General features: G+C 43.7%; 1 protein-coding gene across 3 annotated transcripts in view; it reads right to left on the bottom strand.

The window, feature by feature from the left end:
• recql4 (RecQ like helicase 4) overlaps nt 1-16,490 on the bottom strand; it is a 69,980-nt gene that overhangs the window by 21,476 nt on the left and 32,014 nt on the right. For all 3 annotated transcript variants that reach the window (XM_033041081.1, XM_033041099.1, XM_033041090.1), the window contains exons 13-15: nt 16,318-16,401; nt 10,955-11,143; nt 559-741 (exon numbers count right to left, since the gene is read on the bottom strand). In XM_033041081.1, the coding sequence (XP_032896972.1) occupies nt 559-741; nt 10,955-11,143; nt 16,318-16,401 (456 nt within the window). The remainder of the gene's footprint in view (nt 1-558; nt 742-10,954; nt 11,144-16,317; nt 16,402-16,490) is intronic.

The raw sequence follows: 16,490 nt of genomic DNA, 5'->3' as shown, positions 1-16,490 counted from the left end.
GTGTGGGTTTCCTCCGGGTGCTCCGGTTTCTTCCCAAATTGGCAACTGTAAAATTGCCCCTGATGTGTAGGGAGTGGATAGGAAATTGGGATAACATAGAACTAGAGTGATTGGCCTGTATCTCTAAACTCAACTAAAAAGTAGGAAACGTGCACTTGATCCTAATTAAAGAGGTCTACGTGGAAAAAGGAATCAGCTTTATGCCTTCCCTATCTTTTGGACCAGCTTTCAGTGAAGCTGCTGAACTACAAAACCAAACATAATCAGTGGAGTAACTGAGCAGGTCAGACAGCATCTCTGGAGGAAAGGAATAGGCGACGTTTCGGGTTGAGAAGGGTCTCGACCCGAAACATCACCTATTGATCTGAAGAAATGTCTCGATCCGAAACGTCACCTATTTCTTTTCTCTAGAGATGCTGTCTGAACCATTGAGTTACTATAACGTTTTGTGTCTATATTCGGTTTAAACTAGTATTTGCAGTTCCTTTCTACGCACTTCAAAACCAGCCCGATTACTATCTCTTTCCGCCTTTGTGCTGTGCAGACAGCAGCCTATACCTGGTCTCGGTCTCGGTCCGTGGACACACTGAGGATGAGATTGGTCGGCACATCAGCAGAGCGTACAGCTATCCCTTCGACCTCCTGGATCCCGAGGTGATGAGCGACGTTCTGGGCCGTCGCTTGCGTGGCCGTGGCCGTCAGTCCCAGCAGGCACTTCACTCCTAAACGTTCCTTAAGCACCTACTTACCAGACCAAAACATACATCTTGTGAAGAAATTGCAAACTCAGCATTCGTTGATCACAATTGTAAATGAATTTGATAATTGGATTTGGAGATCTGTCATGAACTACTGAAGGGAATTTTAATTGAGTCATGTAGCACGGAAACAGGCTTTTTGGCCCAACTCCTCCATGCCGACCAAGATCCCCAATCCAAGCTAGTCCCATTTTTACCCATGCCAGGCCCATATCCTTCTGTAGCTATCCTATCCATGTAGCTGTCTAAATGCCTTTTAAATGCTGTTCTAGTATCTGCCTCAACCCTTTCCTCTGGCAGCTCGTTCCACCACCCTCTGTGTGAAAAAGTTGCCCCTCAGGTCCTTATTAAACCTATGCTCTCTAGTTCTTCATTCCCCCACCCTGGGGGAAAAGACTGTGCATTCAATCAGTTGGCTAATGCTCTCCAGTCGTGAGATGGTGGGTGGAACACCCTCACAACTGAATCAGGAGCTGAAAATGAGTTGGTGTTTAGTTTGTTGTCATGTGTACTGAGGTACAGTGAAAAGCTTTTGTTGTGTGCTAACCAGTCAGCAGAAAAACAATACATGATTACAATTTAGCCATCCACAGTGCAGTAACCATTCATCTTAATTCAGTATGATATAATTATAACCAGTTACCTTTCATTTAATCTGCCTGTAATTTTGTGGGTGGGATTTATACGTAGTCTGGGGGGTGTTCGTGGCTAGGATTCTGGCGCAGACGCCCAGATGGTTTAGTTTGACGAAGACTATGGGAAGAAGTAGTTTTCGACCATGAACACGAGCTTGATCACGACATGATCACGAGTATGATTGAAACATATATATGCTGGAAGACGATGTGCTTATACAAGAAGAATGTTTTATGAGTGACTTTACTGTTTTTGAGAAGACCTTCGAAAATAATTGGATGTTTACATTAAGAATCAGCTAGAAGACGGAAGCAGATTGAAGACCTTCCTGCTTGTCTTGCTAGCAGATTTGGCAGTCTACCAAAGACCTGTTTAATTTATGGAGCAAGAAGAAGCAGGTAAGCCAGGCGAGGGAGCACCACCAGAGGGAGCCATGGAATCTTTGACAGGTAAGCCAGGTGGAGAAGAGCCACAGGAGTATGAGAAAGAGCCAAAAGATTCAAGATTCAAGAGAGTTTTATTGTCATGTGTCCCTGATAGGACAATGAAATTCTTGCTTTGCTTCAGCACAACAGAACATAGTAGGCATTGACTACAAAACAGATCAGTGTGTCCATATACCATTATATAAATATATACACACATGAATAAATAAACTGATAAAGTGCAAATAACAGATAATGGGCTATTAATGTTCAGAGTTTTGTCCGAGCCAAGTTTAATAGCCTGATAGCTGTGGGGAAGTAGCTATTCCTGAACCTGGTTGTTGCAGTCTTCAGGCTCCTGTACCTTCTACCTGAAGGTAGCAGGGAGATGAGTATGTGGCCAGGATGGTGTGCATCCTTGATACTGCCAGCCTTTTCGAGGCAGCGACTGCGATAGATCCCCTCGATGGAAGTGAGGCCAGAGCCGAAGAGAGACAATGCAGCCAACGAACAAAGAAGCCCACTGAAAAGGACCGAGTTGCATTTTTGGAGAAATGCCAGAAGGAGAAAAACAAGCTCTGGAAGCAGAATGTCAATTTAATAGGGAACCAGGAAAAACTCATGCATCTTGAAGAGAATGCTGAAAAGGTAAAATCTAATCATGAGCGACTTGTCAACCTCCGCCTTGAGGCTGCACAAAACACCTTGTTACTGGGTCTATCACTGACAGAGGAGGAAAGCGAAGGGCATAATCAGTGGTTTCAAGAAGGGATGGAATATCTTAACGGCGTTGTGCACAATGTAGGAAAATGGTTATTGAAATTGAACCGAAAACCGATGTATATTCCTCATTAAATTTTGTCTTTACTGAGTGGTTCATAATAGCCAAATGTCCAGAGAAGTGTCAAGTTTTGGGGTATTATAAACCACTCAGTAAAGATGATAGACGGACACTATTGTCTAGACTTACCTTTCAAGCAAGAAAGTGTTAGTCTGCCGAATATTCGTCGCATGGCAGAGCAACGCATCCAGAATCTGAAATGCAAGTTTGGCAAGAATACAAAATTTCATGAGGAATATACATCGGTTGAAGCTTCTAGAGGACTAACAGCAGACCGCTTCTTAAGCAATAAGAGATGGATCAATGGACCAGAGTTTCTCTGTAAGCCAGACAGAGAATGGCCAAAGCTGGGAGCTGGGATTTGAAATCTCTGCTAACGATCCGGAAATGGAACAAAACATCACAGTGAACGTTATTGCTAAAGATTCATCAAACACAACTAACGACTTAATTATCTATTTTTCATCATGGAAGAAAGTTGAAGACTGTGGTAGCTTGGTTTCTTAAACTAAGAACAAAGCTTTTGCTGTTGGCTCGAAAAAGAAAGGAGAATGCTGAAGGTATCTTTGAAACGGATCTTGAAAAACTAAAGGAAAAGGTTGAAAAGAAGATGCAAGCCTTTAAGGCATCGTATTATGGACGGGGTTTCCATCTTGAGGATCTTCTCAGAGCAGAAAACATAATTATCTCTTTCTGTCAAAGACAAAAATACAAAGAGGAAATATCGACGTTGGAAGCTGGAGTACATGGTGTCAAAAGAGACAGTATAAGCTTGATCCGGTATTGGAGGAAGGACTTCTGAGAGTTGGAGGACGCCGGAATAGATTAGCAATGCCTGAAGAGGCTAAGCATCCTATTATTCTCTCGAAGGACTTTCATATTTCAACATTACTGTTCCGACATATTCATGAACGGATCGGTCATGGAGGAAGAAATCATATGCTGCCACAACTTCGTAAGAAATATTGGATTATTAAAACTAACTCCGCTGCAAGAAAGATAATTAAAAAACTGTACTGTGTGTAGGCGACAGCGTGGAAGAGTTGGCAGACTTACCGCTGGAGAGGATTCTACTTGATGCTTCCATTTACAGATGTAGTAGATTATTTCGGTCCTCGAGGGTAAGAGAAAACGAAGCCTTGTAAAAATGAAGTTGCATCTACACTCGATACGGACTCTTGTATTCATGCATTACGGAGATTTATTTGTCGAAGAGGTCCAATTCTATCATTAAGATCGGACAATGGTACGAATTTTGTTGGAGCGGAAAGAGAATTAAAAGAAGCACTTAAAGGCTTAAATCAGAATAAGATCCAAAATGCTATGCTTCAACAAGGGATAAGATGGAACTTTAATCCTCCAGCGGGTTCTCATCAACCGTTTGGGAACGGTTGATCCGCATGGTCAGAAATGTGCTACGCTCTGTTCTTAAACAATTAGTTCTGGACGATGAAGGATTGCAAACTTTATTTTGTGAAGTTGAAGCAGTTTTAAATGACCGACCCATTGCTAAGAGTTCTGATGATCAGAATGACCTGGAAGCGCTTACACCAAATCATATTCTTCTGTTGAAGACCAATCCAATACTAACACCTGGGCTCTTTGTGAAAGCAGATTTGTATATGAGCTGCAGATAGAGACAAGTACAATATCTGGCAGATCTTTTTTGGAAAAGGTGGACACAAGAATATTTGCCTCTAATCCAAGAAAGACAACGATGGTCGAGGGTTAGAAGAAATTTTGTACCAGGTGATACTGTTTTGGTGGTTGATTGTACTGCATCACGAGGTTCTTGGTTGATGGGAAAGATACTGGAGATCATGCCTGATGTTAAGGGTTTGGTGCGTACAGTACTACTTCAGACCAAGAATAATGCTTTAAGAAGACCAATAACCAAGTTATGCTTACTTCTAGAAGGCGAAAGTGAAGATGGAAGACTCGCAAAAGAAGTCTGAATGTTGATATATAATACCTGTTATTTTTGTTTTTTCATATATGTTAAGCTTTTATAGTTCCTTTTTTAATGTCTATTAGCAATTGCCTCGTTATATACTGAGAACAATAAGGGGCTGGTATGTAGTAGCCATTTAGCTTACCTCTGTATGTTATAATTATAACCAGTTACCTTTAATTTTATCTGCCTGTAATTATGTGGGTGGGATTCATACGTAGTCTGGGGCATGTTAATGGCTAGGATTCTGGCGCAGACGCCCAGATGATTTAGTTTAGTTTGGCGAAGACTATGGGAAGATATAGTTTTCAACCATGAACACGAGCATGATCACGAGTATGATTGAAAAGTATATATGCTGGAAGACGATGTACTTATACAAGAAGAAGTTTTTATGAATGACTTTACTGTTTTGTACTACTACAATAAAGAAACTATTATTCAAGAGATTGTTTCTGGAATGCTCATCTTTCAACAGCATTGAATGTCTCGTGGAGTGCTTGTGGAATGCGTAAGATTACCTCTGACCCATAGTCAGCACATTAGTGACTATCGAGGGCTAATACCTTGAGACGTCGTAAAGACTGTCACTACACACAGTGTACAGGTACATGATAATGGGAATAACATGAATAACATTTAGTACAAGATTATATCCAGTAAAGTCCGATCAAAGATTGTCCAAGAGTCTCCAATGAGAAAGATAGTAGTTCAGGACTGCCCTCAAGTTGTTGGAAGTTGCCTGATAACAGCCAAATCAGAAAATTCAGGACAAATGCCCAGTAGGCGCTGTCTTTCAGAGGACACGTTATGAAGTAGGTGTGACAGATCTTATCCCACTGTGAGCATGGCAGTTAACAGTGGCTGAACTCATAAGGCTGAAAATAGGGAGGAGATGAAGGAGGGGATGCAACACAAAACGTTAACTCTGCTTCTCTTCTCTACAGATGCTGCTTGACTAACTGAATGTTTCCAACATTTCACACATCAACAGTGACTACGCTGCAAAATAATTTCACTGGCCACAAAACCTGGCGTACGTCTAAAGATCCTTCACACGGTGTACGGGTCAAAGGTAGATAATATAGTTATGAACGAACATGGGATACTGGCCTCCATTACATAGAAACATAGAAAATAGGTGCAGGAATAGGCCATTCGGCCCTTTGAGCCAGTACCACCATTCAATATGATCATGACTGATCATCCAGAATCAATACCCCGTTCATGCTTTCTCCCCATATCCCTTGATTCCATTAGCACTAAGAGTTATATCCAACTCTCTCTTGAATACGTCCAGTGAATTGGCCTCCACTGCCTTCTGTGACAGATAATTCCACAGATTCACAACTCTCTGGGTGAAAATAGTCAGGACAATGAATACAAGAGCAGAAAGATTACGCGGCCGGCCCTGAAAAGTCACTTGTCCATTCCCTCCACAGAGGCTGCCTGACCCGCTGAATTCCTCCATCACTTTGTGTTTTGCTATAAGACATTAGTCGGCTCTCAGCTGGAATTGTGAATGCAATCCAGTCACCACACCAAAGGATGGATGTGATTGCTTTGGAAAGGATGCAGAGGAGATTCACCAGGATGTTGCCCAGGACGGAAGTTTCAGTTAAGAGGAAAGATTGTAGAGGTTAGATATTTTTTTACAAGAGTTAAGGAGGTTAAAACAAGGACGCAATTGATGTACAAGAAATTATGAGGGTGCAGATAGGGTCGATTGCATTAAATTACTCCCCATATCAGAGGGAGATAAAACTGCAGGCTGTAGATTTAGGACAGGAGACAGGAAACATTGAGAGGACCAGAGGGGATCCTTTTTTTGACCTGATGATTGATAAGTACCTGGATTACACTGCCTGAGAGAATGGCGGAAGCAGAGTTGTTGACAGTACTAGCATTGTCTAGACCCAGAAGGATATGGGACAAGTGCTGCGATATGGCATTAATAGAGGGATGCCCACTGGATGTGGAAATAGTGAGCTGAATGCCTGGTTTCCCTGCTGTAGGACCTAATGACTTTAAAATAGAACATTCTGAAGGGGATGTCAACTGTTATCAGGTATCCTTTGTTGCTTTTTAAATGAATGAAGTAACCAAGTGACTAACAGAAATCTTTATATTATTCTCATCTTCTATTAATTTTATTTCTTCATGTCATAGGTGGCAGCCATTAATCCCATCAAATCAACACCAACTCACAGAGTAGTATCATTCCCCCACTTCCCTTTAACCCATTCTCCTCACCATCCCACCAACATCCCACTGATTCTATCACTCACCTCCACACCAGCACCAATTTACAGCAGCCAATTCACCGATGACCTCTCTTGGACCCACAATACCTCAACTCTGATCAAGAAGGCTCACCAGCGTCTCTTCTTCCTGAGGAGACTGAAGAAGGTCCACCTGTCTCCTCAGATCCTGGTGAACTTCTACCGCTGCACCATCGAGAGCATCCTTACCAACTGTATCACAGTATGGTATGGCAACTGCTCTGTCTCCGACCGGAAGGCATTGCAGAGGGTGGTGAAAATTGCCCAACGCATCACCGGTTCCTCGCTCCCCTCCATTGAGTCTGTCCAAAGCAAGCGTTGTCTGCGGAGGGCGCTCAGCATCGCCAAGGACTGCTCTAACCCCAACCATGGACTGTTTACCCTCCTACCATCCGGGAGGCGCTACAGGTCTCTCCGTTGCCGGACCAGCAGGTCCTGGAACAGTTTCTTCCCGGCAGCTGTCACTCTACTCAACAACGTACCTCGGTGACTGCCAATCACCCCCACCCCCCCGGACACTCCTCCCACAGGAAAAACACTATGTCTGTATATATGCTAATGTAAATATTTATTCAAATCATATGCTATGTCGCTCTTCCAGGGAGATGCTAAATGCATTTCGTTGTCTCTGTACTGTACACGGACAATGACAATTAAAGTTGAATCTGAATCTGAATCTGAACCAACCTGCGCATCTTTGGAATGTGGGAGACCCAGCTTCTCCAACCTCTCCTTATAGTTCAAGCCCTCTAGTCCCAGCAACATCCTTGTGAATCTCCTTTACACCCTCTCTAGATTAATCACATCCTTCCTATAGTAAGGCAACCAGATCTTCACACCTTACAGATAGTTCTGCTATAACACGTTTCCATAACACTAATTGGATATAACAGGAGTGATGAATTAAGGGACACTATTTGAATTACACAGGGCAAAATGGTTATAAACCATTATTTCGTTATTATAAACCACCTCATATTTTGCTTGGGCAGCTTACACCCCAGCGCTATCCCAACTAACAATGATCCATTCTGCATGTCCTTGATCTCCACTACCTTTGCCCTGTTTTCACACCTTATATTTCCTCTTCTATACAGTTTCTTATCTATGTACCTCCCACTTCCCTGACATCAGTCTGAAGAAGGGTCTCGACCCGAAACGTCACCCATCCCTTCTCTCTAGAGATGCTGCCTGTTACTCCAGCATTTTGTGTCTATCTAGAGAAATCAAATCAGGTTACCTTGGAAATTAAGCTAAAAAAAGCTGACAGGAAAAACACAGTCCGGAAAAAAAAGAACTCTTTCCATGCAACTTCCCTGCAATCAGACACCATGGCCTCTTAAGAACACAGGCTGCTAGATGCAATGCTAGGTATAGTAGGTTCACTACAATTGACGATCAATCCCTTATATTGACACTTTTTGTGTAGTACAAATTTAAACAATGAAACACACTTTAGGAATGTTAGCTTGGAGGAATACATTTTCACAAAAGGTTATTGAGAAAGACCTTTTATTTTTCAAAATCCTTCAGGGAAAAATAATTTTGTTGTGGCGAATCTGAAACTCACGAGACCCTAACCCCCTTTTCACCAACAGACAGTTGTATTTTTATAAGTTTTAATTAACGCACGATTTCTCATCTGTACTCCAGGCACAGTCTCATTAACTGTGCAGCTGTAACAAGACATCTCAACCCCTGTACTCAATGCCCAAACCCATGAATATGTCCACTTGCCTTCACCACCTTGTCATTGTTTCATTACTTTCAGGGAACTATGCACTTATCTCTTAGGTCTCTCTATTTCTCTTGATAAACAAGGAGAAGGGCATTTGTTTATGAGCTATGACCATTGCGAGAGAGATGAGCATTTCCTGTTCACCTGAAATGCCTGTGGTCAGAATGGCTGGCTAGATTATGGAGGAGAGTGATTAATAATTATTGCTGTGGGTCTGCAGACACCTACAGTATCTATACACCAGACGGTGTGGGTGGCAGATGGTGTTCCCAAAAAGGGCATGTATACCAATGGGAATTTTTGGTAACGACTGGTAATTTAATCGAGACTATTATTTTTTATTTCAGCCTTGGTTAATTACTTGAGCAGACAAACTCATTCGAACACATTTAATTTAGAGATACAGCATGGAGACAGGCACCTTTGGCCCACAGAGTCCACATCCACCACTGATCACCTATTCACACTAGTTCTATGATATCCCATTTTCGCATCCACTCCCTGCATACTTGCGGCAATCTTTTACAGAGGCCAATTAACCTGCAATCCCACATGACTTTGGTATGTGGGAGGAAACCAGAGCACCTAGAAACCAGAGCATCTACGTGGTCACAGGGAGAACGTGGAAACTCCACACAGCCAAAATCTGAAGTCAGGATGGAACCCAGGTCTCAGGATCAAGTCAATGTGAAGCAGTACCACAGTCATAATAAAGAAGCAAGGAGTTGCAGATGCTGGAATCGTGAGCTAAGCACAAAGTGCAGGAGGAACTTAGCGGGTCAGGCAGCATAGAAACATAGAAAATAGGTGCAGGAGTAGGCCATTCGGCCCTTCGAGCCTGCACCGCCATTCAATATGATCATGGCTGATCATCCAACTCAGTATCCTGTACCTGCCTTCTCTCCATACCCCCTGATCCCTTTAGCCACAAGGGTCTCATCTAACTCCCTCTTAAATATAGCCAACGAACTGGCCTCAACTACCTTCTGTGGCAGAGAATTCCAGAGATTCACCACTCTCTGTGTGAAAAATGTTTTCCTCATCTCGGTCCTAAAAGATTTCCCCCTTATCCTTAAACTGTGACCCCTTGTTCTGGACTTCCCCAACATCGGAAACAATCTTCCTGCATCTAGCCTGTCCAACCCCTTAAGAATTTTGTAAGTTTCTATAAGATCCCCCCTCAATCTTCTAAATTCTAGCGAGTACAAACTGAGTTTATCCAGTCTTTCTTCATATGAAAGTCCTGACATCCCAGGAATCAGTCTGGTGAACCTTCTCTGTACTCCCTCTATGGCAAGAATGTCCCTCCACAGCCAAGCATCTGTGGAGGGAATGGATAGCAATGTTTCGGGTCAACTATCGATCTCCTCCATAGATGCTGCCCGACCCGCTGAGTTATTCCAGCACAGTGATAGCAATGATAACAATCCTGATTGTCTGTCTCACTAATTCACAGCCAAGCTACACATGGTTCACCTTTGGTCACACCGAGTGTGGCGGCGCCTAATGGCAGCGGTTCGACTGCAGTCTTTTTTGAATTTATTTAATGTATGTTTTTGGTTTTAATTTTAATTTTGGTTTTAATTTTTATTATTTTTTTAGCTGTGTATATGTGGGGGGGTGGGTGGGGGAAACCGTTAATCTCTTCCCTGTACGGGGACCTGACTTTTTCCCTGTCGGGTCTCCGGTGTCGTTGGGCCTAACATCGTGGAGCTGGCGGCCACCTCCAACCGGAACCAACCTGAGGGCTCCAGTCGCGGAGCGTGCGGACTCGCCATCGCGGAGCTGGCCGACTTCGGAGCGGGGAGAGCTGTGGTGACCACCGGCTGCAACCCGACTTCGGAGCTTCGGAGGCTCCGGCCGCAGGCCCGGTGGACAGGAACATCGGGAACTCACAGGTCCCTGGTGGGAGACCGCTTTTCGGAGCTCCCGCAACAGCAACTTCTCCCGCCGGAATCGCGGGGTTTAAATGACTTGGAGTGGGGCCTAACATCGCCCGGCACGGCTTAAACGGCCGCGGGATTTACCATCGCCCGCCGGGGGCTTTAACATCCTGAGCCCCAGTCGCCTCAACGCTGCAGTTGGACTGCTGGACCGCGGGAGAAGAACAAAGGGAAGAGACTTTTGCCTTCCATCACAGTGAGGAGGTGTTGGAGATTCACTGTGATGGATGTTTGTGTAAATTGTGTTAAGTGTGTCTTGGTTGTTTTGTTTTTATTGTGTTTTTTTTTGTAATGTCATGACTGCAGGGATGAAATTTCGTTCAAACCATGTCTGTTTGAATGACAATAAAAGACATTCTACCGAGCTGCCCCTCCCTTACCTTACACAGGCGCAGATAGCAGGGTCTGAAGTTATGCGACCACTCAGAGACACAGTGAGCCTCGTCAATGCAAGCAAAAGCCACTGGGGGCAGCTCGCGTGCAGGTGGAAGGCAGCTCGATCCAGCGTAGCCACCCCCAACCAGCGCTTCCGGGGAGAGCAGCAGAACGTGGACCTTCCCCTCCTTCACCTGTGGGTGAACAAGTGACGCAGACACAAATTAAAAGAAGTCTTTCTTATTAGCTGCTAACTTGATTTACCAACTGGAGTGCATTTAAACATCGAACAGAACAGCACATCAACAGGTCCTTCCACACACAATGTACCCACCGAACATGAGGCCAAGTTCAACTAATCTCCTCTGCCTGCACATGATCCATATCCTTCCACTCCCTGCATATCCATGAACCTAAGCAAAAGCCTCTTAAACACCATGATCGTAAGTGCCTCCACCACTAACCCTGGAAACCACCGTGTGTGTAAAAACCTCGCCCTGCACATCTCCTTGATTAGTACAGGTATCACGGGATATGGGGAGAAGGCAGGAGAATGGGGTTGAGAGGGAAAAATAGATCAGCCATGATTGCATGGAAGAGTAAAGTTGATGGGCCAAATTATCTGATTCTGCACCTATAACATGAACTTTACACTTTCCTGCTCTCACACACAACTATGTCCTCCAGTCTCTGATATTTTCACCCTTGGAAAAATGTTCTGACTGTCTGCCCTTTCTATGCTTTACATACCTTATATACTATATAAGATCTGCTATCTTACATACTTCTCTCCCCTCAACCTCCGATGTTTCAGAAAAAGCAATCCAAGTTTGTCCAACCTTTCCTTATACCTAATACTCTCTAATCCAGGCAGCATCCGAGTCAACCTCTTCTGCACGTTCTCCAAAGACTCCACATGCATCCCGCAATGGAGCAACTAGAACTGCATACAAAGCTACAGATGCAGCCTAACCAAAGTTTTGACAGCTGCATCACGACTTGCTGGCTCTTCTACTCATTGCCCCTATCGATAATGGTAAGCATGCCCTACATATTCTGTGTGTTAATAGTGGTGGGGGAATTTAGCTCTAGCCCTACAGCATCGGCACTGAGAAACAAGTTCCTCGGCTCCCAGCAGCCTGCGCCAACATCTCCGCACATTCAGATGCTGTTAAAGGCAGCTTGTCAAGCTGCTCTCGAGCCTGAACAGAGGAGACTGATCTAGACGGTGCACACTGCAGCCAGCGTACGAGTGATGGAGGGAATGGATGCTTAATGTGGCTCAAAGTCAAGAAACATTGGCGATTTTGTTGAGTGTTGTTAAGGTGCAAACATCAACATATCACAAGGACACAGGAATTAATTGGAGTGGCCAGAGACCCATGAAGTGTAGCAAACCTCCCCTCCCCCCACCTATATCCCTCCATCTGGCTTTACATTTCACTTCTCTCCTTATCAATACCATTTTGTCTCCTTTTGTCACCCTTTTCATCTCTAGCCTTTCTCGACCCATATGCCATTTAAACCCCCCTCCCTCACCTGTATCCATCTTGACCAGGTTTTGTTCCGCCCCTATTTCTTTTCCTGCTTTCTCTCTCCTACTACAATCAGTCTGAAGAAGGGTTCCACCCATAACATCAGTCTCTAGAAACGCTGTCTGACCCGCTGAGTTACTCCAGCACTTTTGTGGCTTACTAATACCAGACATCAAACCATAGCTGACTTACAGTGGCTTACAAAAGTTTTCATACCCCTTGAACTTTTCCACATTTTGTCACGTTACAACCACAAACGTAAATGTCTTTTATTGGGATTTTATGTGATAGACCAACACAGAGGGGTGCATAACTATGAAGTGGAAGGAAAATTATACATGGTTTTCAAATTTTTTTACAAATAAAAAACTGAAAAGTGTGGCGTGCAAAAGTATTCAGCCCCCCTGAGTCAATACTTTGTAGAACCACCTTTCGCTGCAATTACAGCTGCAAGTCTTTTGGGGTATGTCTCTACCAGCTTTGCACATCTAGAGACTGAAATATTTGCCCATTCTTCTTTGCAAAATAGCTCAAGCTCAGTCAGATTGGATGGAAAGCGTCTGTGAACAGCAATTTTCAAGCCTTGCCAGAGATTCTCAATTGGATTTAGGTCTGGACTTTGACTGGGCCATTCTAACACATGAATATGCTTTGATCTAAACCATTCCATTGTAGCTCTGGCTGTATGTTTAGGGTCGTTGTCCTGCTGGAAGGTGAACCTCCGCCCCAGTCTCAAGTCTTTTGCAGACTCTTAACAGGTTTTCTTCCAAGATTGCCCTGTATTTGGCTCCATCCATCTTCCCATCAACTCTGACCAGCTTCCCTGTCCCTGCTGAAGAAAAGCATCCCCACAGCATGATGCTGCCACCACCATGTTTCACAGTGGGGATGGTGTGTTCAGGGTGATGTGCAGTGTTAGTTTTCCGCAACACATAGCGTTTTGAATTTAGGCCATAAACTTCAATTTTGGTCTCATCTGACCAGAGCACCTTCCTCCACATGTTTGCTGTGTCCCCCACATGGCTTGTGGCAAACTGCAAACGGGACTTCTTATGGCTTTTTTTCAACAATGGCTTTCTTCTTGCCACTCTTCCATAAAGGCCCGATTTGTGGAGTGCACGACTAATAGTTGTCCTGTGGACAGATTCTCCCACCTGAGCTGTGGATCTCTGCAGCTCCTCCAGAGTTACCATGGACCTCTTGGCTGCTTTTCTGATCAATGCTCTCCTTGCCCGGCCTGTCAGTTTAGGTGGACGGCCATGTCTTGGTAGGTTTGCAGTTGTGCCATACTCTTTCCATTTTCGGATGATGGATTAAACAGTGCTCCGAGAGATGTTCAAAGCTTGGGATATTTTTTTATAACCTAACCCTGCTTTAAACTTCTCCACAACTTTATCCCTGACCTGTCTGGTGTGTTCCTTGGGCTTCATGATACTGTTTGTTCACTAATGTTCTCTAACAAACCTCTGAGGCCTTCACATAACAGCTGTATTTATACTGAGATTAGATTACACACAAGTGGACTCTATTTACTAATTAGGTGACTTCTGAAGGCAATTGGTTGCACTGGATTTTATTTAGGGGTATCAGAGTAAAGGGGGCTGAATACTTTTGCACGCCACATTTTTCAGTTTTTTATTTGTAAAAAAATTTGAAAACCATGTATCATTTTCCTTCCACTTCACAATTATGCGCCACTTTGTGTTGGTCTATCACATAAATTCCCAATAAAATACATTTACGTTTGTGGTTGTAACGTGACAAAATGTGGAAAAGTTCAAGGGGTATGAAAACTTTTGCAAGCCACTGTAATAATAATAATAATGGATGGGATTTATATAGCGCCTTTCTAGAATACTCAAGGCGCTTAAATTCACTGTAGGTGAATTTGTGATCAAAGGATCACCAAGATGTTGATGGTGGAAGATCATGTAATGGAAATGCCATTGAATTCTATGGGAGGTAATTGTTGCTTTTGCCTGGCATTTTTGTACCACAATTTATTTTTAAATCAGTACTTCACAAGTAATTCTCTTTTCAGAAAGAATCAGCATTTGTGTTTACGCTGACGATACTGCCACTGTTCTGGTTCCAAGCCAAACCAGGTAATATCTGTGACACAACATTTACATATATAACAGAGCGACAGAAATAATATTGATTCTTTCCATGCAAAGAAACAAATTCAGCGAGTTAGGCAGTGTCTGTGAAGGAAATGAACTGACGACATTTTGGGTCGGGACCCTTCTACAGACCGATGGAGTTAAAGGGGAGGAAGGGGGAATGGGGAGGTAGCTGTTGGAGAGAGGTTTAGTTTAGTTTGGAGATGCAGCGCGGAAACAGGTCCTTCGGCCCACCGAGTCTGTACCGACCATCATTCCCTGCATATTAACATTACCCTGCACACACTAGGGACAATTTTACATTTATACCAAGCCAATTAACAAACCTGTACATGTTTGGAGTGTGGGAGGAAACCAAAGATACAGGAGAAAGCCTACGGAAGTCACGAGGATAATGTACAAACTCCATCGAGACAAGCACCCACAGTCAGTATCAAACCCGGGTCTCTGGCACTATAAGGCAGTAGCTCTACCACTGCGTCACCGTGCCGCACCAGGTGCGGGTAATAAATAGGGCAACAACCTCTCTTTCCCAGCTATCTCCCCCTCCTACAGCCTGAAGAAGGATCCCAGCTCAAAATGCTCCCTCCCTCCATCATAGTTTTACCAATTCCACAGTTCTCAACAATATTTTCCTCGTGAGATCACACCTTCCCCAGCAAACAATGGGCCTACCAGGCACCGCCCTGCCAGAAGTCAAGTCAAGAGAGTTTATTGTCATGTGTCCCAGATAGGACAATGAAATTCTTGCTTGCTGCAGCACAAAAGAATATTGTAGGCATAAATACAGATCAGATCAGTGTGTCCATATACCATAGAATATATATACGCACAAGTAAATAAACGGATAAATTGCAATAGGCTGTTATAGTTCAGAGTTTGTTTGATGGTGTGGGTCCTTGATGATGCTGGCAGCCTTTTTGAGGCAGCGACTACGATAGATCCCCTCGATGGTAGGGAGGTCAAGAGCCGATGATGGACTGAACAGTGTTTACAACTTTTTGCAGCCTTTTCCGCTCCTGGACGCTCAGGTTGCCGTACCAAGCCACGATGCAACCGGTCAGCATGCTCTCTACTGTGCACCTGTAGAGGTTCGAGAGAGTCCTCCTTGACATACCGACTCTGCGTAATCTTCTCAGGAAGTAGAGGCGCTGATGTGCTTTGTTTATGATTGCATCAGTGTTCTGGGACCAATCATGAATGGTTCTGATCTTTTCTCACCTCCAGCTCTTCACCACACACCACCACCTACTTTCTGTCGGAAGAAAGGTCCTGACCTGAAATGTCACCCATCTTTTTTCTCCAGAGTGCTGCCTGACCTGCTGAGTTACTCCAGCACTTTGTGTCTATCAAAATGTCCTCTGTTCATTTCCCTTCACAGATGCTGCCAGATCCGCTGAGTTCCCCATCAAGTGTGTTTTACTTAAGATTTCGGCACGGACACTTGTGCCTCTAAAGAAATAAAATTAGTTTGTACTCCTGAAAACAAATTTGACTGGAATTTTCACAACAAACTGGATAAATACTTGAATAATGTAAGTACAAGCCTATGGATACAGATGTAGGAAGGGTATTTAATTAGATGTTTTTATCCAAAGAGCTGTCATTGCTGACAGGATTCCACTTGCCTGTTATATACCACGACTCTGTAAAAAGGGCAAACTATGTTGGTAATAATTCACAATTATCACAATTAACCATTAAGCTGACCTTTTCCACAGCTGCTTCTCTCTGTGTTCTTGTCATATTGGAGTGGATGCAAACAGCCTTTAGTTTGGAAGGGAGCCCAGACACCTGTGATAAAGATAATGAACAACGTTAAGTGGCTCATTGCAGATAATCGGAACAACACATCTCTTCTTCAGAAATACAAATATATCCTA

This window comes from Amblyraja radiata, chromosome 2 (genome assembly GCF_010909765.2).
Source record: "Amblyraja radiata isolate CabotCenter1 chromosome 2, sAmbRad1.1.pri, whole genome shotgun sequence".
Classification (NCBI taxonomy): Eukaryota; Metazoa; Chordata; class Chondrichthyes; order Rajiformes; family Rajidae; genus Amblyraja; species Amblyraja radiata.
This window is presented reverse-complemented; position numbering and strand designations above follow the sequence as displayed.